The 24,910-nt window shown below is 40.4% G+C and overlaps 1 protein-coding gene across 1 annotated transcript in view; it reads right to left on the bottom strand.

The window, feature by feature from the left end:
• ENDOU (endonuclease, poly(U) specific) overlaps window positions 1-24,910 on the bottom strand; it is a 171,767-nt gene that overhangs the window by 56,536 nt on the left and 90,321 nt on the right. The window contains exon 3 of the mRNA XM_044082460.1: window positions 24,871-24,910. This exon is cut by the window's right edge and continues 163 nt beyond it. Coding sequence (XP_043938395.1) covers window positions 24,871-24,910 — 40 coding nt within the window. The remainder of the gene's footprint in view (window positions 1-24,870) is intronic.

The raw sequence follows: 24,910 nt of genomic DNA, 5'->3' as shown, positions 1-24,910 counted from the left end.
TTATTATGTTTGTGAAATGAGCCACTGGCTGCCCTTTTCAGTCACTGCCACATTACAGTAAAACACAGTAGAGTTATACACCAGGAGAATACAACAAAATAGAATTAAAGACAAAAGTATATATTAATGAATAATACCATTATAAAGCAAAAAACTGACTCATCTATTTCAAAGTAAAAAGTAGAAAATTACTCATTTGAAATATGTTCCCACTTGGGAATACAGTCCTGTAGAGAGATAAAGTAAAAAAAAAATCAGATGAGTTAAAATATGTTTCTTTACTTTAACTGTAGGTACACTTTAAGCTCACAATCAAATGAGGGAACAGTACGAAGCTGACAAAGGGTAATGAATGGTGAGCTCCAGGTAGAAAGGTCAACATAACAGGAAAGCCTGTTCAGCACAAGCAAGTAAGTAATAGAGTAACGATGGATGGCCACTGGCAGAGTGTGGAATCTATGTCTATATCTATATCTATATCTGTATCTGTATCTATATCTATATCTATATCTATATCTATATCTATATCTATATCTATATCTATATCTATCTATCTATCTGTCTATCTATCTATCTATATCTATATTTATCTCTCTCTCTTTATATATATATATCTACATACATATTGACTGTCTGTATAAGTGACAGCTGCTTTGCCAACACAGTTCGGTCACCAAAACAGCAGATTGACAATTGCGTGAGATGATATCGCATTACCTGAGATTGAGATATGCTCTTTCTTCAGTATTGTGCAATCTTAGAGTTGGTTGCTCTCGGTAAAAAGTATGGCTTTGAAGTTGCTTGCTATTTGGTTGTGTCACACAGAATGAGCACTGCCTTGTTGATAATTTTTTGATTTTATGGTGTCATTATTAGCGTTGTGAGCATTTGGATGTCTCATTTTTTAAGTACACCCATATATTCCTATATCTATATATAAAGACAGGTGATGCAAAGGAGACCACCAAAGTACTGTATTGTAGGATAAAAAGGTAAGCAATTTAAAACGCCTATACAGTCACCATAACCAGGAATATAAACCAAACAATCAGCCATGATAAAATTTAAAAAAAAATTTTATCACGGCTGATTATTTGGTTTATGTTCCTGGTCATGGTGTCGGTATTGGTGTTTTACTTTGCTTATATACATGGATCTACTTGTCATTATCAAACACTTAAAATACCGAACTTCATTTTACCGAGACCGAAATCCCGAAATGCCATAATACTGAAAGCTTATATAACCAACTTTCACAATACCAAAGTTGCATAACACTGAATTTTAAACTTAACATTACTTTCCCTACACTAAGACTTGCTTCCCATAACAAAATATAACAGACATTTCTACACACCAAAGATTTTGTTTATAAAAATGACAGTAAAATACTGTCAAATTAAACTTCACCTTATACGACATACCCAACACAGCAAAACAACATGCCGCACCTAGGTGGGGGGGGGCTGAACCCTCACCCCTCCTAACTATATATACTAACTTTGGCATTGCACTACAATGGGGAAATGGGCATACATACAACACAATACATTAAACACCTAAAATTCTTTCCACACTATAAAAATAGCCTTCGATAATTAGAAGTAGCCTTTCTTTCAGGATGAAAACTGCTACAACCATTGCGAATAGTGCTGTGAACATTGTACATATTCATCATGTTGTTTTTTAGGTACATAAAATAATTTAAAAAGACATACCTCTGTTTTTAGAAAGTTACTGATAATGTTACATATTACACTCAGTAATATACCAGTCAGTATTTTCAGTTGTCAATATTATGAAAAGTCGGTTACAAATTTCAGGATTCTTGTCTCAGTAAAATGAAGTTTGGTATTTTAAGTCTGTTTGGTCATGTGAGGGGGATCCATACACACACACACACACACACACACACACACACACACATATATATATATGTGTGTGTGTGTGTGTGTGTGTGTGTGTGTGTGTGTGTGTGTGTGTGTGTGTGTGTGTGTGTGTGTGTGTATGTATAAAAGACATTCTGCTGTTAAGTGAAGGAAGTATGACTCTATATGAATTTTAAAAGTTGTAAATAGTATAAAAGATGTATAAATACTTGCAGAATGAAGATTGTAGCATCACAAGTGCCAGATACAAACATTAAAGCAATGAGGTTGATGGAATTCCTGTGAATTTTATAGCAGATAGAGACCCTGCTGCATTATACGCATTACACTAGTCAATGGTTATACCAGTCATTGAGTACAACAGTGTTTTCTCTCAATTTTCAACAAGTGATGTTTGCCATCTGCAATCAGTACAGAGAAGACATGCTAAAATTATGGAATATGAAAATTTTGACCTGCTGTATCATTTAGAAAATATAAAACCTGTATATTATTGCCCACTGGCTCAGAGGCATATCTAAGGTGAGGTAAATGGCATGGGTTTCAGGGGTGCAAGGTATTGTGGGGCCCTATTGGCAGCCATTGATGTTATAGTACCAGCATTTGACTTGAATGCCAATACTACATTTGTAGTCATACTAGATCTAGTGTGTTTAATGTAACAGTAACAAAATGTGTGTTATATTTTAATAAGTGGCTTCCTACAATTAAAAAAGTGAAAGAGTAAACATTTTATTTCTGTCCAAATTCTCAAGTTTTCTCAAAGTCTTCATGTTTAAGAAGACCTTTATTTTTTGTGATACTGAACTTTGCATTATGGGGATACCCATTTGGCCATTTTGGAAAGTGGACAAGGCAGATAACCAATCTCGCTGTAGTTCTGTGCAGACTACTTAGAGTAAATCTCTGTTTAGCCTTTAAAGTACTTCTTCATGAAAATTAAAGATACAATCTTGTTTGTCAATAAGGAATCAGCACATTAATACTCTTCCTAGATGCTTAGAAAATTGAAGAGAACTGCAAAAGTGACATGGATTTCTCAAACTACCCCATACTTATGGAAGACGTTAGCAATACATGTTCATAGTGTTGGCACATTATTCAAGTTTAAAAAATGATTTGATGATTACCTGGGCATTACAAAATATAGCTTTGGGTTAAGAGAATATGCATTTGTGGTGATCAGGAACCTAAATGCAGTTTACAAAACTAAGAAACTATGAAGCTCTGAATTCTGAATCCACATAGCTCCTTTAGATATACTTATGTTAATTATATTCTGGATCAGGGTACATGACAGTGATATAAAAACACCTTGTGTGATTATATTCCTATTTACTATTTAGTGCATTCTCCAGTCAGAGTAATATTTGTGAGGAAGACCACGGTATAAAATATCATGTCTTCTCTATATCTTGGAGTCCTACAGGATACTTTAAAATCTCTGTCCATGGGCTGGTCAGCAAAATCATCTGTAATGTTTAATTTAACACTTTTAAGTACTGTCATTAAATTCATCATAATGCCTGCCATCATCAGGTTAACTAAAACTAGTTTGTGTAGTGTACTTCTCACTGGAAGATTTGGAATCGGCTGTCTTGGATGATGGTACTACTAAAAATTAGATACCTATGGACATCCACCTTTTTTTATCAGTGTCCATATTTCACTTTTTGCAGCCACCAACCAATATTGTTTTTAATTTGCTCTAAGTTGTGTAACCTTGGAGATGGTTATACTAATTAGGAAGTTTAGTGGAAGAACCTACCTGCATTGCAGTATGTGGGTTGCCCCACAAAGAAAATGTGCTAAACATCACTTATTTTATTAAATAAGTTTGACTGACCAGATTTCTTGGTAAAGTTATTTACAAACACAGCACTTATCCCTGTATAACATGCACAGAATTCTTCATGAATTACCTCCACAGGAATACTTTTATAACAAGGAATGTCTGTGTTACAGCAGACCTCCAAGTCTCCAAAGCTATGATGTCATTTACTGTTACATGGTTGTTCCTAAGCAACAGAAATGTAACAAAAGTAGAATGTCATTTATCTAAAGTAGACCTATGTATTTGTGTATAGATTACATATTAGTAAGAATTCTAGTTTATCTACACAGTATGCTTGTCAGCATAGTGCTTCAATAGACATTGCATGTGCCAGGAACAAATGGGTTCATAAATGGTGCAAAACCTGGAATGGCACTGTTGAGCAAATAAAACACATACGCCAGTTAGTACACCACTGTATGTAGCTTGCAATAATTTGTACCTCTCCATGACTGTGTACAGTATAGGATATGTTAAAATACACCCCTTCACCAGTTTAAATTGGGCCAACTGTAAATCAAGAAATCACAGTTTTTCTGCACATAACAGGAAGCTGTAACATCATACAGTTGACTATGACTGGATCATCAGTCATAACCAGTTTGTTTATATGTTCAAGAAATGGATTCAAGAAATTCACCTCAAGAGGGAAGCTTGAGAGGTGAATTTGTTGAAACATTTTGAGAACACATTAACAAGTAGTTATGATGGACCACCAGTCATAATAATACTTTGTAGCACATAGAGCTTTAGCTGCTCCAGTGTCATCATCATCATATTCTTTCAGCTGTTCCCATTAGGGGTCGCCACAGTGGATCATCTGTTTCCATTTCTTCCTGTCCTCTGCTTCTTGCTCTGCCGCACCAAACACCTGCATGTCCTATCTCACCACATCCATAAACCTTATCTTAGGCCTTCCTCTTTTCCTGTTACCTGGTAGCTTCATCCTTAGCATATTTTCCCAATATACACAGCATCCCTCCTCAGCACATGTCCAAACCAATGTAATATTGCCTCACTGGCTTTGTCTCCAAACCTTCCAACCTGGGCTGACCCTCTAATATACTTATTCCTAATCCTGTCCACCCTTGTCACACCCAGTGCAAATCTTAACATCTTTAACTCTGCCACATCCAGCTCAAACTCCTGCCTTTTTGTCAGTGCCACTGTCTCCAACCCATATAACATAGCTGGTCTCACTACCCTCTTGTAGACCTTCCCTTTCACTCTTACAGGTACTCGTCTGTCACAAATCACTCCTGATACTCTTCTCCACCCACTCCATCCTGCCTGTACTCTCTTCTTCATCTCTCTTCTGCACTCACCATTACTCTGAACTATTGATCCCAAGTATTTAAACTCATCCACCTTCACCACCTCTACTCCTTGCATCCTCACCATTCCTCTATCCTCCCTTTCATTCACACACATATATTCTGTCTTAGTCCTGCTGACCTTCATTCCTCTTCTCTCTAGAGCATATCGCCATCTCTCCAGGGTCTCCTCCACCTGTTCCCTACTCTCACTACAGATAACAATGTCATCTGCAAACATCATAGTCCACGAGGACTCCTGTCTGATCTCGTCTGTCAACCTGTCCATCACCATTACAAATAAGAAAGGGCTCAGAGCTGATCCTTGATGTAATCCCACCTCCACCTTAAATGCATCGATCACTCCCACCGCAGACCTCACCACTGTCACACTACTCTTGTACATATCCTGTACCACTCTTACATACTTCTCTGACGCTACCGACTTCCTCATACAATACCACAACTCCTCTCTAGGCACCCTGTCATATGCTTTCTCTAAGTCTACAAAAACACAATGCAACTCCTTCTAACCTCTGTAGTTCAAAATCAACACTCTCAGAGCAAACACTGCATCTGTAGTGCTCTTTCCCGGCATGAAACCATACTGCTGATCACTAATCATCACATCCCTTCTTAACCTAGCTTCCACTACTCTTTCCCATAACTTCATGCTGTGACTGATCAATTTAATCCCTCTGTAGTTACTACAGCTCTGCACATCACTCTTATTCTTAAAAATCAGTACCAAAACACTTTTTCTCCATTCCTCAAGCATCCTCTCACTTTCCAAGATTTAATTAAACAATGTGGTTAAAAACTTCACTGCCATTTCACCTAAACACCTCCATGCTTCCACAGGTATGTCATCCAGACCAACAGCCTTTCCATTCTTCATCCTCTTCATAGATATCCTTACTTCCTTCTTGCTAACTCATTGTACTTCATGATTCACTATCCCCACATCATCCAACCTTCTCTCCCTCTCATTCTCTTCATCATCAATGCCTCAAAGTACTCTTTCCATCTCCTCAACACACTCTCCTCACTCGTGAGTATGTTTCCCTCATTATCCTTTATCACCTTTACCTGCTGCACATCTTTCCTAGCTCAGTCCCTCAGTCTAGCCAATTGGTACAGGTCCTTTTCTCTCTCCTTAGTGTTCAACCTTTCATACAACTCTTCGTATGCCTTATCCTTAGCCTTCACCACCTCTCTCTTTGCCATGCACCTCATCTCCTTATACTCCTGTCTACTTTCTTCATCTCTCTGACAATCCCACTTCTTCTTTGTGGACCTCTTTCTCTGTATACTCTCCTGTACTTCCTCATTCTACCACCATGTCTCCTTGTCGTCCTTCCTTTGTCCAGATGTCATACCAAGTACCTTTCTAGCCGTCTCCCTTTCTAGCTCTGCTGTAGTTACCCAGCTATTTGGTAACTCTTCACTGCCACCCAGTACCTGTCTTAACTCATCCCTGAACTCCACCTCACAATTACCCTTTTTTAATTTCCACCATTTGATCCTTGGTGCTGCCCTCACACTCCTCCTCTTCTTGATCACCAATGTCATCCTACAAACCACCATCCTGTGCTGCCTAACTACACTTTCCCCAGTCACCACTTTACAGTCTCCAATCTCCTTCAGACTGGCCCTCCTACATAAGATATAATCCACCTGTGTGCATCTTCATCCACTTTTGTATGTCACCCTATGCTCCTCCCTCTTGTTAAAATACGTATTCACCACAGCCATGTCCATCCTTTTCGCAAAATCCACTACCATCTGACCTTCTGCACTCCTTTGTTTAACACCATAACTACCCATCACTTCCTCATTCCCTCTGTTCCCTTCACCAACATGCCCATTGAAATCTGCTCTGATCACCACTGTCTCACCCTTGGGTACAGTCAACACCACTTCATCCAACTCACTCCAAAATTTTTCTTTCTCATCCATCGCACACCCAACTTGTGGAGCATATGCACTAACAGCATTCATCATTACACCATCAATTTACTGCTTCATAAACATCACTCTATCCGACACTCTTTTCACCTCCAAAACACTCTTAGCATGTTGCTCCTTCAGGATAACTCCTACGCCATTTCTCCCCCAATCCACACCATGATAAAACAATTTGAACCCACCTCCAATACACCTAGCCTTACTCTCCTTCTATCTGGTCTCTTGCACACACAATATACCAACCTTCCTTCTGTCCATCATATCCGCTAGCTCTCTCCCTATACCAGTCATACTGCCAACATTCAAAGTTCCGACCCTCACTACCACAGTCCTAGCCTTTCTCCTCTCTTCCTGCCTTCAGCCATGCCTTCCACCTCTTCTCCTCCTTTGGTCAACAGTAGCCCAATTTCCGCCAGCACCCTGTTGGCTAACAGTACTGGTGGCGGCCGTTGTTAACCTGGGCCTCGACCGATCCAGTAAGTAAATATTTACTGGTGTCTGCATGAATTATTTGGCAAGTTTTACGCCGGATGCCCTTCCTGACTCAACCCTCCCCATTTATCTGGGCTTGGGTCTGGCACAATAGCTGCTCCAGTGTACAAGTAAGAAAAAAAAAGTGTAGGAAACTATAGTGTTTTACAGCTATAAAACTGCTACACTAAGTGCGGCCACACAGACAATGATCAGAAGGTAAGTGTACCTCTAATGGGCTAATAGCTTTAAAAGCAGTTAAGCAGTTAACTCTGCCATTTTATGTTGAAGTATAGTGTGTTACAGCTTAGAAAGCTGTTACTGTTCCATGGTGCTGTTCATGATGGATGCTGGGTATGATGTAGTACATGACTACAGAACAACAGCTTTGGAAGGTGCACAATGAAACTTATGTAACTGCTTGATGATAGAGTGGTGCTTAATGCCAAACAAGATTGTCTTTCCCTCTAGGTTTTAGGGCATATTGAGTATGCTTCATGCACTTTACCATTATGTTGACAATTCCAGTGATCTGTAATGGCACAAGCAGGACTGGGAAATATGGCACAACAACACAAATTAGGTGGTAACATACATTCTCTTGCTTTACAAGTGCAGGATAGACAAACCCATGACATCTCTCTTCCTCTAGATTGGCAGTGGAATGTTCTCCAACATTGCTGGCTTGACTTAAGTTTTTTAATTAATAAGCCAGGATCATAGGTAGCTTATCTAGAATCCTGTGCAGTTCCCTAATCAGGTGCCACATCAACCCTAATTAAGCTAAAAATAAGAAAGGGCCCACAGCTTTTCTCAAAGATGAGGACCCCACAAACAAACTCTGATGCCCTCAGTTCCTCAGATCTGTTTTTGTGTTGGTTACTTCACCTGAGATTTACACTGAGTCTGCTGCACCTAAAGCCATCAAGTGCTAAAAGAATGAAAATAAGTATCATTTGGCCCTTCTGCTGATGATTCTTACTGCATTTCATAAGAATCCTGTATTAATTAATTGTCACATTCCATGCACTTTTGTACAGTTTGAAAGCTGAACTTCTTCTACTGCTGCTGTAGTGCTTAATTACATTGTGTCTGCTAGTTTTACAGTACTGTATTATCTAGATTGTGTGGTTTCCCTGTGCTTGAGCTCTAAACCCCGCATTTTTACATTAAGAGGGTTTTCTGACTACACCCTTGGGGCAGAAGTGTTCTGTAGCAAACCTATCTGAGTTGGGGGCTGCTGGCTGAAAGCTTATTGTGTGTTTTCCTGATTGGCAAGTAGGCTTTCTGGTTTTAAAACCTGCTTTTCTGTTTCTTTATAAGCCAAGTGTTTGCATTAGGATACTCTCCACTCAGCGATGGTCAGCAGTGCCCAGTACTGATCCCAACGCTATCAGGTTAAAATTTCTCTTGAAATAACTACCACTGCAACCTTGCCCAGTCCCCCTGCTGCTCTAGGAGTATCTGAGTTGCACACAGAACAGCATCACCTTGTTGGATAGCCACAGTTCACACTGAGTATAGCACTCAGTCTTTGCCTGTGTGCTATCATCCCAGGCCAGGTAAATCTCCCCAGTCTTCTTCCTGGTTAAACCTATAGTAAGAAACCTGAAACCTTGGATAGGCACGTCCCTGTTATATCTGTGGCCAGCCTGGTGGACATGGGCATCCTGAGGCAATGTAGTAATTGCCTATTGTATGCTGACAACCAGTTAATCCTGAAACAAACAAACACAGTGGGTGACAGATTTACTTACTTTATTAAAATTTAGACTTGACTCTCACATCCTGAAAAATCAAGTGACAAACTGGTTGTCAGCACATGCGCATCATTCCCCTCACTAAATAAGGTCTTGACACATAAACCCACATATGCGGAGGTACTCACAAGTAACTTACCAAAACAGAGACCTCGTGTATTTTGCCCTCAGAAATCACATGCAGACAAAACCAAGTCAACACCAACCACTACACACAAAAATACACATCACAGTGTCTCCACATGCAAGCCTCTAAGGAGAAACACCACATATCCAAACATCTTAGTCATGGCACACTCCATCATGAAACACATGGATGCTGCCCTCACTGGGTTGGATAACGAGAGGGTTAGAGTCAGTTGCCTATCAGGGGACAGGATTTTCCATATCACACAGGCACTCAGGTCACTCTATCACAAGTACCAGTATGACTCGGTCATAGTCCCTGTTGGTATGAATGACATGAGATGTACATGTCTAGACTATATGAAGAGAAACATGATGGACCTCTCTGAATACATGTCGCAGGACGTTATGTACCTTGCGTTGAACAGCATTCTACCCTCACCAAAAAATGGTATCACAACACAAACAGAAAATTATTGAATTCAATAACGGCTTAGCTACTGGTGTCATTGCAAGGGGATCCAGTATTTGTCAGCCCGGGACAACATGATCGACAGACCACACTGCTTGGCTAGAGATGGCCTGCACCTGTTGCCGCTAGGCTTTTGAATACTGGCCAAGGCATTAGCCACCACCTTAGTGCCTTTATTTAGGCAGTGCTAAACCAACAGACCTACCAACATAACAAATTCTTCTAATGTCAAGCTAAAGGTTCTACTGCTCAGTGCTAGGAGTCTTAATAAGAAACTGGACTCCCTGGAAGCTCTTCTTGCCCTGGAGAATGCTGATGGTTTGTGCAATTACAGAGACACGATTCAAGGCTTTGGAAAGCACCCCAGCAGTGTAAGGCTACAATGCCTATCACATATTCAGACCACCATCTAAAAAGTAAAAAATTAAAGGAGAAGGTGTTTCCATTTACATAAAAAGCAATCACACCTCTAGACTGGTCAAGCAGGATAACTTACTTAAGTTACTCAGTGTCCAGCTGACCACAGGCAAAATCCCCCACCATATCATTGCAAGTACAGGTCCCCAACCATGAACAATGAAGTCCATTCCACATACCTGAAGTTACTAGAATCACTTGCCATTCGGCCTAGCACACTACTCGTGAGCAATTTTAACTACTCCTGCATAAACTGGGACACATATGCAACCACTAACATGTAGGCTTGGAGATTACTATACTTTGTCAATGCAAATGCTGTGGAACAGCTGGTCTGCACTCCCACTAAGAGTTCAAATATCCTTGACATAGTGCTCACGAAACATGGGGAAGTGTTGTGCCCCTCCCTCCAGCATAATGTTCTCATTATTAAGATCGGATCATAAATCGGTCTTCTTTGAAATATATGTAACGGTAGTGCCCACATCAAATCCTAAAACCTTAAAGAATTTTTCAAAGGCAAGTTACCTTTTATTACGTGATAGCATAGGTAATATTAAACCTCCCCTAACCCCAAAAATACGGAGGCCTATGCCTTTGCGACCACTTAAACAGCTGCATAGAAATGGTAATAACCTGATCAAACTAAACCCAGGTTGAGCCAGAAAAACAAGCCATCCTGGTGGACCCCTGGCATAAATAGCCTATACGTCCTGTCTAGAAGTAAGTGGTAGGGAGCACAACAGAAAAAAAAATGAAAATCCCTCATTAGTCTCCACAGGCAAATCAGGAAACTAGTCAAGTCTTCAAAAGCTAAATAAGACACTAAAATAGCCTACGAAGCAAAGGATAAACACAAAGCATGTTTCGTTATGTCTCAAATACTAAGGGAAACACTCAACAATGTGTGGAGTTGGCTGTAGATAGCACTACCTATACTTGGCCAGAAAAAATAGCAAACCTGCTGGCCAATAAACTCAGCTCAAATATCACCACGTCATCACCTCCAGTCAGTCCCCATAAAATACCCCACTTAACATTCCTTTGCTTGTTATCACAAAATAACAGGTCATCACTGCACTCTCTAAAGCTAAAAACACAGCATCAATGAGCCTTGATGGAATCCCAGGACACTTATTAAACAGCATAAAACATGACCTAGCAGACCTACTCAGATCTCTGTTTAATCACAGTCTCCAGATAGGCTTTGTCCCAGTAGAGTGGAGGACAGCAACAGTCATCCCTTCACACATGGGGGGGCCATCAACTGACCCAGGAATTATAAGGATAATCATGGACCTGATTAACAATGACATAGAAAATCTCCAGACTGTAGATCCAATCCAGTGTGGCTTCATCAAGGGCAGGTCCTGGCTGGTCAGTCTGATTGGCTTTTTTGAGATGGTCACCAAGGCTGTGAATGAGGGTAAGACAGTGCATACCACCTAACTTGAACTGGCCAAGGCATTTGGCACAATATCCCACTTAGGTATTATAGATAAATTCACAAAACTGGTCATACACATCTACATCATCAGATGGATAGTCAAATGGCTCACGAATAGAACGCATTGTTAGAGTAGGGAGTCCACATTCAGCAACAGGCCAGTCACCTGTGAAGTACCACAAGGCTCAGTGCTGGACCTCCTCCTGTTTCAGATATACTTTTCAGATATCAAAGCAAAAGTAGAAGGCCTTTGGCTGACCAAGTTTGCTGATGACTGCACGTTGGGGGTCAATCACTGACTCCCCAAACGATGTTGATATCCTACAGAAAGGTTTGATGCAGACTAATGACTGGTGTCAGAGCTATGGCCTCAAACTAAATGTGAAGAAGTGCTTAATAATCCACTTTGGGAAATCAAATAACCCTGTAAATTTACAGCACTGATATGAACACCCCTAAGAGTGGACCCATTGATGACAGATGTGGGAAATCAGATAGATGGTACTCTGAACTTTGACCAACATGTTTTGTCATTGGAGAGGAAATTCTTCTATGTTCCTCAGCTTATAAGTAAGGGCATGGCATCCACATCTAAGGACACCATAGGATCACTGTAGTCATCCCTCATCAGACCAGTAATCAAGTACAATGCACCCTTTGGCTTGTACCTTGCCAGGCATCTGCAACAGATGGAGCAAATACAGGTTATAACCAACATGTCATATGTGGACTGATTAAAACCCTGTCACTATATTCCGTTTCCTACCATTTAGGAGGAGTGATCTGTGTCTGATCTACAAGGCAGTCGCTGACCCAGCTCTTATGGAAATGTTGTATATTCACAAAACTAACTGCATGATGGTTACCCATTCAAAGACCTAAACCTGATCTCTGACATGCATAGATCATGCTGGAGAGACAGATACATGTCCCAAAGATTGCCTCTCCTCTGGAATAGGCTTCCTATTCACATGAAGCAGAGCCCTTCCATGACCATCTTCAAACTCAATCTGGACTGATGGATGGAAAAATCACAGATTCACTCCTGGGGTGGTTCCCATGTCCCTTATGAGCAGAGACTGTCTGTACAAATAGACAAAATCCAGCTTGCTAACCCTTGTTATCTTTCCCCTAGTGATAGAAAATTGGGTAAAACCTATGTAAAACTGGCTAGGTTTGTAAGGACTCTTGAGCTATTAGCCCAAGAATCTCCTATGAACCTATGTAACTGTAGCAGATCACTCGCTACAATTAATATACCACACACTTAAGCCATGACCACATATGTAGTATCAGCATTCATTTCTGCATGTTAGCACTGCATTGCAGTACCACCTTACTGGCCCCCCAACACCTAGAGCCCAGGTCAAACACTCTAGTTGCTCTGCTAGCTATGGTTTCATAATAAGTTATAACTGAAAGCGCCAAAAGCCTAAATGTCTTTTATGTCCACTCAGAAATGGTCCACAGTTTGCTGGTTTGTGAAGCGGTGTGGCACAAGTTGTGTCTCCTTCAGTATTGCAGATACCAGAGATGTTTGACATTGCAACCACTTGTTCTGATAACAGCTCTCAATATATGCTGCTTTGTTACTGATTACTCTGCTCCCTGTATGGCTCCCATTGTACAGCTTAAACCACAGCATTCAAAATTGTTATATGCTGCTACCTTGCACCACCAATTTAAATATTTCTGAATTGCTTTACCATTTTGGATTCCTTTATTTGCCTAATGTGAGAGCAAGGGGTTCCTCTTTTTTATAGCACTGCACACTCAATAACATGCACTGTGTAGCATGCTATGGTGATAAGTATACTGCTACATTGTCTGTATCTTATAATGTCCCACACGCTGTGCAAGGCCTCTCCCTGCACTAATTTGTGCAACATGGTGCATCGTCTGTGAATCCCAACCAATAAGTACTAATGAGTTCACTGTCTTAGAGAGCTGGGTGAAATACCTCAGTAGGAGAAGCATTACAAATCATACACCAGCAGTTATATGAGCTGGTATATGTGTAATACTGGAGAAACATTCACTTTCCTTCTGAAATTACATAAGCTCTGAGACAACTGGCAAAAATATTGTGTCTTAACTGAGTGAATGTCTAATGACAGATTGCTCCATATTCAGGGACCAAAAGGGAGAAAGCCTTGCTGGTCTATACAGATCAGTTCTGATTGACTGTTAGTCTAAGGGAAGCATCTGTTGAGGAATATAGGCACCAGGTAGGATATCTATCTTATGACAAAACACTAGTAAAAAGAACAACATTAACTGCCTCAAAGAAGTCGATCAGCTTCAGAAGGCATGATCTGCCTTTCATAAACCCAAACTGGGTGGGGTCCAGAGTTTGGAGGTTACCAGTGTCTTTGTTTATGAGTTCCATGATGATACGTTCCATGGCCTTGCAGACCAGGCTCGTCAGGCTAATAGGGCGATAGTTCCCAGGATCAGTGGTGGCTCCCCCTTTGTGGAGTGGGATAACTGTTGCTGTGCGCCATTCAGTGAGCACAAAGCCTGACATGAGTCTGAGATTGAACATGGTGCTTAGGTGGGGAGCCAGTTCGTTCTGAAGTTCATGTAAAATGCAGCCTGGGATGTTGTCTGGTCCCATGGATGCTGTGTTTTTGGTTTTAGAGAGTGCAGCTTTTACCTGCATAGATGTGATTACAGGGACTCTGCATTCTTCCTGTACAGATATGGACCCTTTAGGGGGTGAGAGGGGGGTAAAGTTAGCACTGAACCTATCTGCCAGGATGTTGGCAATATCAGTTGGTTCTGTAATTTTCGTGCCGTTGTGCTGTAGTTAATGCTCATTTCCAATTGTATTATACCATTATTAAATGGTACAGTTATGGAGTTCATATATGCAGCACTGAGAAATGTGGGTTATATATAGACTAGGTAAAACACCCCATGCTTTCTGGAATGCATTAGTGGTGCAGCCCTCCTGCATCACATGTTTTATTACACAAAGCGTATTCAATATTTCCATCAGTTTTACATCAGGATATATTGTTACATCAACCTTCTGTGCTTTGGGCCCAGTGCTCCATTAAGAGAAGGGAGAATGGAGCACCTGCCCAATTTCAATGTATAGGAGGAATCACCAGTTTAAAAAAAAATCACAGCTAACAGACTGTCAATTAAGTGATAAAAATTTTGATCACTTATTAGATAACATCTAAACCAGTCGAGCTGCCCTATTTTTAATAGTAGTTAAACCTCCTACCATCATCTTCTGAAAATTAGCTCACCATAAAGGGTTCTTCTACTATGGTGTTGCTGGCTAAAGTCCACAATGGCTATTATACTGCTGGCTTAGTGGAAATGTATGAACCCATGAATCTGTATATGTTACTTAGACTTTCTACATATAAAGATTTTTTTTCAGAGATCCTTGAACTGATAAAGCCAGAGACTGAAAAAAGAGGTTTACCTGTCATTCTGAACATAATTACTGAAAATAAAAATATTATTTATGATTTTTTTGCATGAATTTAGTTTATGTGCCCAGGTTCGCATCTTGAACAAGACAAGAATTAGGTTCTTCTGCTCACAGAAACAGTAAAACATCCAATATATATCATATATATCTACACACTAGCACCACTGACCCTGCCTAACGTACCAGGAGAGTTCCCGATTGTGACGCACATTTTTTTTTGTGAGGAACTATTTATTTGCATAGCTTTATCATGACACTGTATACCATAATGAAGTGAGTGTGAAACATTCATCTGAGTATGGCTATGCTTAGAAGGCTGAGTAAGCCAAGAAATGTTCAGTATTGTTATGAATAACTAATTTCACCTGATAGTTCTGGTCTTAAGAAAGCAACCACTCTTTTTAATATTAACTCTAACAAATTGTTTTTTCAAAGCATAATCTCCCTATCCTAAGTCATATGAAATTGGCTACCAGTTCTATCAGGATAAACAAGTGGTACTACACCTTTAAGCTGCACGAGAATAACAGACAGTTAGTGGTCATGCAAGTGGTCTAATAATAAGATGCAGTCAATTCCTTTCTTCTCTTACTTGTCTAGAATATTCTTAAGAAGTTATCTCAAAACCAAAATCATAAGATAGTAGCCTCCCTTCCTGTAAGAACCACCAAACTAGATCACTGGCCAAGTTATTGTGACTTCATAGAGTTGCTGACTCGTGCAAAATATATACATGCATTTTCTTTGCTCTGCTAAACATATTGCTGAGAGTGACCTGTAATCTAAACAGCACTGAGCTCCCTCATTTGAACTGAATGTTTGATACATGCTGACTGCCATCCTAAACAGATGTGCTCAGGTGGGTGTTCAATAAGCCATAGTTATCCATGTTACTGAGTCAAATGAATCAGGAAAACTACACTGACCTCTGAGCTTCATTGACAGTTGCATCTAAGCATTGAATGAAGTGACAGAGAAGTGGGAACTCAATCAGACCAACTATAGTAAATGCACATCATCTATGAACAATATCAAATATGGAAGCTAAGCTGTTTACTGAGTTAAGGGTCAGAAACTTTGTTGATGTCAGAGTCCAGAACAACTAGAACTGTCAAAAATATGTTTGGTTATACAGACACAGTGCCTTGACTAGGACTCAGGTGACCTGGGTTTAAATGGAACCCCCCCCCACAAGCTGGAAGACTTGATTGAGAAAAGTAGAATAATAAGGCTCATGCTCAAGTGAGATAGTGTTGGAGAGTCACAGTTCTTAGTAGTGATCAAGAAGCAGTGATAGAGAAATGTATCAAGCACCAGGAAAGGAGGGTAGTTGAATGGAGCATCATAACACAGGCATATCATAACTATAGTGACAACTGTATAGGTACAAAACTAGGAAGACGTGTCCCGAAAACTTTGGAGGAGCTGAGAGTGTAATTCAAAAATCCGTCATACCAGCAGTGAAGGCACCGCATAAAAGTCTTTGATCTCCACTCTGCTTTACAGAATCACCTTTAAAAAAATGACTCACCTGTCAGTATTGAAGGCTGGAAACCTCCAATGTGGAGTATTAAATTGTATGTAGGAGATATAGAGATGGAACCAGAACACTGACTATTGCAAACAGTCCTGCTGTCACAACAGAAAAATAAGCAAAAAATAATCACAACTATGTGACCACTATACGTTTAGAAAAAGGAATATATCTCTAAAAAAGTATATTTTTGTTTGTAGAAGAAACAACTACAATGATATGAGTGTTTTTTATGGAGTTAGGGACAACTTTTCAATGGATGTGTATATTTTTAAATGATGTTAAGAGGAAGGGGTAATAATATGACATATGAGTACAAAACAGAAGTTTCTGATTAAACCTTAGGCTGAGCTGACGTATGCACATATACCATTGTAAAAATAACTGAAGAGAAAACCACATTAATGAAACCAGCAGAATGTAAAGAATTTGCGCAACAGAGATTGCTTGCTCATTGATCAAGCAATGTGAAAATAAGTTTACACGCAAGGATGTGTGTGTGTGTGTGTGTGTGTGTGTGTGTGTGTGTGTGTGTGTGTGTGTGTGTGTGTGTGTGTGCATTTGCATTTGTGAATGTGCACCGTGGAGTTCTTCTCCATAAAATACTGGCACCAAAATGTCAGTTAATCAGCTGGTATTAAAAAAGTATGTCTACATCTCAGGAACATTTATAAGCATGCTTCATCCTTTGACCCAGAAAAAGGATTAATGCTCCTGTTTCACAAAAAACTTGATTGCTGCAATACTATCTAGGGTTTTCTGAAACTGATGCTGCCTGACAGAAGTAGGCTAATAATTCCATGTAGTCAGGGTGTTGGCATGCTTTTCCTGATATGATTGTATCTCTCCAGTCCTCTGAGAATTGCATTGGCTACCAGAGGTGGCATAAGTCTGTGTTTAAGAGTTTGATTCTTACCTTTTGACTGTAACATGATAATGGTACTCTTTCCCTAAAGGAGCTGTTTACAGTTCACCATCTCCTAAGAGATGTGAAGGGCTGGAAGAGATTCAGCAAATTTATTTGGAATTTTTTGGCCTATGGTCCTTTACTATTAAGCATGGGTTATGTACAACTCATTGCCTTTCTACATGTGAGCCTGTGGGACTAGGTTCTCTTTTAGAAGGTTCTTGAAGTATATTTTATTTAGAAGAGTATACGTAAATCAAGAGTGAGAGAGATGGAATTGACTATGGAGCCTTTAAGATTATTGCCACGTATTTTTAATTCTGTGTTTAGTTTTGATTTACAGGAGACAGTGCTTTATTACCATGTTATTTAAGGTTCTATTTTCACTGATTTGCTGTGGTGGTCAATTTTCTTTTTTTTCCCTAAGGTTATGGAGCATCTGAATAAATACAGTTTAAGGTTCATAGGTTCATAGGTTGGTACTAGGCTATTGGCCCTAGGGCCTATACAAGCCTAGCCATAACAATTCACTGGCTATTTCTTCCCACACTATTTACTTCCCTGGACCCCTGTCTAGCAGGGGAACTGACATGATCCCTGGGGTGAATTTCCTTTCTCCCATCCAGTCATCAAGGTTCCTTTTGAAGAAAGCCAAAGAGGTGCTCTGCTTGACATGTATGGGCAGTCTATTCCAGAGTCTGGGGAGTATCTGGGTCGGGAACCTATCCCTCCAGCATGTTTTGTTTATTGTGATGACAAGGTTTGGATCACTGGAGCGTGTGGCTCTGAGGGACTGGGATTTCTTTAAGTGTAGCATGTCAAACAGCTCTGGGTTTGACATGGCCTTGTATGTTAAGCAGTGATTGCCTCAGAGTAGACGATATGCGACAGAGTATAGCTGGAGTGTTTTAAGGCATTCAGCATAGGGCGTCTGCTTTAGGCCTGTGATTCCTTTAGTGAGGTATTTCTGCGGCCTTTCCAGTTGTTGCAGATGTCTTGAGAGGTACATACCAAACGGGGCATTGTATTCTATAATGGGTCTAATGAGGGATGAGTACAGTGGGACAATGACCTCCTTTTTTCTGGATGAAAAGCCCTTAGTGATGAGGTGTGCCACATAGAAGGATTTCCTGACTGTTGTGATGATGTGGTTATCGAAGGTGAGACCACTGTCCACCTGTGTCCCTAAGTCTCTTATCACACTTTTGGTGTTTAGTGTACTGCCACCTATGTGGTAATTCAAGGGTACATGTTTTTTCCCAAAGGGGATAACTATACATTTCATGGCATTGAGCTTGAGCCCATGGCTCTGGCACCAAGCATCTGTTTTTGTAAGGCCCTTTTGTAGAGTATCAACATCATTTGGGGATTCAATAATGGCTCCCAGTTTGCAGTCATCTGCAAAATTTGTTTGCCAGAGTCCCTTAGTATTGGCCTGTACTTCAGAGAAGTACATGCCAAACAAGGGAGGTCCCAGGCCTGAACCCTGAGGTACTCCACTTGTCACTTGTCTGGAGCTGGATTTGGAGTCAGCTACTTTTACAGTGTGGATTCTGTCAGTAAGCCAGTCGGCAACCCATCGAGTGACGTAGGGATTAATGCCCAGCTTAGTAAGTTTATCTATAATTCCAGAGTGGGGGATGGTATCAAAGGCATTGTCAAGGTCCAGATAGGCTGTGTGGACTGCCTTACCCTCATCCACAGCTCTGGAGACTGAGTCGAAGAAGTCAATCGGGTTCAGGAGACAAGATCGGCCCTTCACGAACCCAAACTGGGTGGGGTGCAGTGTTTTAAGGTTGCCAATGTCTTTGTTTATAAGTTCCATGATAATACGTTCCATGGCCTTGCAGATCAGGCTCATCAGACTGATGGGGCGGTAGTTGCCAGGATCCAAGGTGGATCCCCCCTTGTAGAGCGGGATAACTATAGCTGTGCACCACTCAGTGGGCATGAAGCCTGAGGTGAGGGTATGATTAAACATGACACTTAGGTGAGGTGCCAGTTCATTTTGTAGTTCATGTAGTACACAGCCCGGGATGTCATCGGGTCCCATGGATGCTGTATTCTTAGCTTTGGAGAGTACGTTTTTTACCTGTGTGGCCGTTATTACCATAATTTGACAATCTTCCGATATGGAGATGGGCCATTTAGGGGGTGAGAGGGGGGGTGAAGTTGGCACTGAATCGATCTGCCAGGATACTGGCAATATCCTTGGGATCAGTATATTTAATGCCATTCTGTTGTAGCTCAGAGCAGATCTGAGCATTGCCATTTATATTCTTGACATAGTTATAGAATGCCTTGTGGTTGTCTTTGGAATCTTTGGCAATTTTATTTTTGTAACTAGCTTTGGAAGATTTTATTAAGGCTTAAAGTTTAAAGTTTACAAGAGATAGCTATAAACTCTTGTAGAAGCTGAGGACATCTAATAAACATTTTCTTTTCTGGACTTTGATTTGCAGGTAATTTGATATTTCAGATTCACAGCATCAGATTTCATAATAGTTTATGTGTCGAAGCATTATCTCTTTTGGTGAATATTTTTAAGTTTTACTATGTGACTGATCCTTTTGTGAATATAAAGATTGCAGGTCTGTGAGGTGTGTATTTTAGGCATAGAAAGTTCAATACTATTTGAAACTATCTCAATTTAGCTAAAGCTATTTGGTCAAATGGATTTGTGATTAGAAATGACTTCAAGTTGGGATATATGTATGTCTCCCAAATATACAACAAAGTCTAGAAGATTAAGGATCTTTGCTTGGAAGAATTTACAAAATGATTGACTTCAACAATTGCATAAGCTTCTGGTGTCATTCTAAGGGGATCCAGTATCTGTCTGCCTGGGATGACATGATCGACAGACCACAACGCTTTGCCAGAGATGGCCTGCACCTGTCGCCCTTAGGATTCCGAATATTGGCTAAGGCTCTTGCCACCCCTATAGTGCCTTTTTTAGGCAAGGTTCAAATGACAAATTCACCACCATAACAGGTACAAGCAAGCAAAAGCTGAGGGTAATGCTACTCAATGCTAGAAGCTTAAACCTCAAAATGCATTCACTCGAGGCACTCCTTAAAATGGAGAACATTGACATCTGTGCAGTGGCAGAGACCTGGTTCAAGGCTCCAGAGAGCACCTCTGTATTACCAGGCTATAATTCATACCACACCTTTCAGCCACCTAACCTGGACCGAAGCACTAAAGGTGGAGGTGTGCCCATATTCAGTAATATATATATATATGTATATATATATATATATATATATATATATATATATATATATATATATATATATCCATACCTGCAGGCTAGTTGCTCAGCATAATGCATCCGAGATTATCCAAGAGCAACTAGCTCTGGGCAAGACAGCAATCCAAATTGTAACTTGCTACAGATCCCCCATCATGCCCCAGGATTCCCACTCCTCATTTCTTGATACACTGGAAAATATTAGGGTACAACCCAACACCCTAATAATGGGTGATTTCAACTACCCCACCATTAACTGGGAAAACTACTCATGTACCAACTCTTTTGCTCAACGTTTTCTGGAATTTGTAAATTCCAACACCTTGGATCAACTTATCCACACCCCCACCAGGGGCAGCAATATCCTAGACCTGGTCATTTCCAACATAGGCGACTGGTGTTCCACAATAGAGGTCCATTCCTCGTTGGTCAGATCCAACCAAAAGCTAATCAGCCTAGACATCCACATTCCGCCCTCACCCCCTGTTAGGGAAACCACTATAAACATTTTCTCTAAAGCCAACTTCACACTTCTTAAGACAGAAGTGGCAAACTTCACAACACCCATACAGATGGACAATAGAGGTATGACTGCTGAATCCTACACAAATGCACTTTATAAGCACTTACACGGGTGCATGGATCATGCTATCCCTAACAGAACCAAGATGCTATCCTCCAAAAAAAGGAAGCCAATCTGGTGGTCCCCTGTCATAAACAAACTCTACAACAGAAGAAAGAAACTGTTGCAAAAAAGAGTAAAATCCCATGACTGGAAAAACTCCCTGGTCAGCCTCAGTAAGAAGCTGAGATCCCTCATAAAATCCTTCAAAGCTAGTTATGAAAACAAAATCGCCACTGATTCTAAAGACAACCACAAAGCATTCTATAGCTATGTCAAGAATCTCAATGGCAACACTCAGATCTGCTCTGAGTTACAGCACAATGGCACTAAATATACATCACCAACTGATATTGCCAACATCCTAGCAGATAGGTTCAATGCTAACCTTACCCCCCCCTTCACCCCCTAAAGGGCCCATCTCTATACCAGAAGAATGCAAAGTTCCTGAAATAATGGCTGCACCGGTAAAAACCACACTCACGAAAGCCAAGAGCACAGCATCCATGGGACCTGAAAACATCACAGGCTGAGTTCTACATGAACTACAGAATGAACAGGCACCTCACCTAAGCACCATGTTCAATCATAGCCTCAACTCTGGCTTTGTGCCCCCTGAATGGCGCACAGTGACAGTTATCCCACTCCACAAAGGGGGAGCCACCACAGACCCTGGGAACTACAGCCTCATTAGCCTAACGGGTCTGGTCTGCAAGGCCATTGAACATATCATCATGGAACTTATAAACAAAGACATTGGTAATCTAAAAACTCTGGACCTCACCCAGTTTGAGTTTGTAAAAGGCAGATCATGTCTCCTAAACCTGATTGACTTCTTTGAAGCAGTCACTAAAGCCGTAGAAGAGGGTAAGGTGGTTCATACAGCCTGTCTAGATCTCACCAAGGCTTTTGATACCATCCACCACTCTGGAATTATAGATAAACTCACTAAACTAGGTATAAATCCCTATGTCACAAGATGGGTTGCCAACTGGCTCACTGACAAAACCCAAACTGTGAAAGTAGCAGACTCCAAATCCGACTTCAGACCAGTGACAAGTGGAGTACTACAGGGTTCAGTCCTGGGTCCTCTCCTGTTTGGTATCTACTTTTCTGAAGTACAGGCTAACACAGAAAGTCTTTGGCTAATGAAGTTTGCAGATGACTGCAAATTAGGAGGCATAATTGAAACTCCTAACAATGTTGACATCCTACAAAAGGGCCTCACTGAGACAGATGCCTTGTGTCAAAGCCATGGCCTCAAGCTCAATGCCAAAAAGTGCACTGCCATCCTTTTTTGTAAAAACTCTGTACCCATGAGCAACCACATAGGTGGTAGTCTACTTAACACCAAAAGTGTGATGAGACCTTGGGACACAGGTGGACAGTAGTCTCTCCTTTGATAATCACATCACCACAGTAGTCAGGAAATCCTTCTACGTGGCACACCTCATCACAAAAGGTTTCTGATCCCGAAAAAAAGAGGTCATTGTTCGCCTCTACTCATCCCTCATTAGACCCATTATAGAGTACAATGCCCCTTTTGGTATGTACCTCACAAGACATCTACAACAACTGGAAAGGCCACAGAAATACCTCACAAAGAGGATTACCAGCTTCAAACAGATGCCCTACGCAGACCATCTCAAAAAACTCCAGCTTTACTCCATCACATATCGCCTACTCAGAGGCTATCTCCACCTTACATACAAAGCTATGTCAAACCCAGAGCTGTTGGACATGCTCCACTTAAAGAAATCCCAATTCCTCCGAGCTACACGCTCTAGGGACCTAAACCTTGTCACCACAATAAATAGAACATGCTGGAGGGATAGATTCCAGTCCCAGAAACTTCCCATATTCTGGAACAAACTACCTAACTATATCAAATAAAGCTCCTCCTTAGCACTCTTCAAGAAAAATCTTGATGATTGGATGGGAAATAGGAAATTCACCCCAGGGATCACCTCTGTGGCTCTGCTCAACAGGGGCACAGGAAAATAAATTTCTTGGGTGGTGAAAGTAAGGGTACCTTTTTGGTTAAGTTTGTATAGGCCCTAGGGCTGATAGCCTAGTACCTACCTATGAACCTATGAACCCATGAACATAGGTATTTTTATACCCCAAGTAGACTCAAAAGAATTTATCCTCAGGAAGGGAGCAAATGTTGGAGGTATGATGGGGAAGAAAGAAGTAATTGGGTACATATTTTCTGGGAGTGTAACAAGTTGGCAGACTTTAAAAAATCCCTGCAGACTACTCCATCAGAAATAATGTGTGATCGAATTTGTGTGACTAAGGAAATTATTTTTTTTTGAGCTATAATAAAGAATTGGAATTGCCTAGACATGGAAAGGCCTTGCTGAGTATAATTATGTTGGCTGTAAAAAAGCAATTACTAGGAAATGGAAATTAAAGTCTAAACAAACTCTACTAGAATTACTGAATATAGTGACAGAGATAAAACAACTGAAATGGGATCCTTAGAAAGGGGTAGGAACAAATTACATAGAAAAAATGGAAATTGTGGGAAGAGTACATGCAGACAAGGAATGAGGTTTAATTTGAATGAGCTATGTAATATTTAATTGACAGTGACTAGACAGATTATAAGTGATGTATAATGTTTACAACTAAAATGATGTCAATATGGTTTGTTTTAATTTATATAAATGTATGATTGCCTGTGTCATAAGTGATAATTTAATAAGGATGTTTCTTGTTTGAAAAAATGACTGCAAGTTTGCTTGACCAAATTTTTTTCCTGACATTTTTATGAAGGCTGTATTAATCATGCTACCCAGGCAGACAGCTGTGCCTCCTGTCCCCTTGATTCTATTATAATTGACTCTGGGGTTGCCACACCTCAAGGTTGAGGAGAACTCCACTCCCCATTCCAGTATCCTCCTGCCTTTTTACTGAATCACAAGTTTTCAAATGAACTGTCTTAAAGGCATGATTCTGACATCTCTATACCTTTATTAGAGCCATGTTGAGAGATACAGAACTGTTATCAAACCAGATTTTATATTTTTAGTAACAGTTTTATGAGGCCAAATACAAAGCCCTCATATCCTACTCCTCAAACTGTTCTGGTAACACAGACATTCTTATAATGGATCCTTGAATTTTTTTCTCCAAATATTGTTTTGTAATGCAAATGCTTGCATTATGTTTGCATTATTTGCAGCCAATTCACCTCTATAGATCTTTTGTTATAATCTATATTAGCAACTTCTGCAATTAGTTCTGATGATATCACATTATCAAATGTGCCTGTTCAAGTATTCCATAGCTGCTAAGAAACTGTTTATTTTTTTGAGCTTTGATTTATATCATGTTTATCATTTGTTTTATATAAACAGTGGAAAATATGCTATGTGATTGGCTGTTGCAGATGACCTACCTTTGCTCTGCAAAAACTTGAAGAGCTCCTTCATGACAGA

The sequence above is a fragment of the Protopterus annectens genome, chromosome 9.part0, assembly GCF_019279795.1.
Source record: "Protopterus annectens isolate FY-2018-M chromosome 9.part0, PAN1.0, whole genome shotgun sequence".
In the NCBI taxonomy this organism is placed as follows: Eukaryota; Metazoa; Chordata; order Ceratodontiformes; family Protopteridae; genus Protopterus; species Protopterus annectens.
This window is presented reverse-complemented; position numbering and strand designations above follow the sequence as displayed.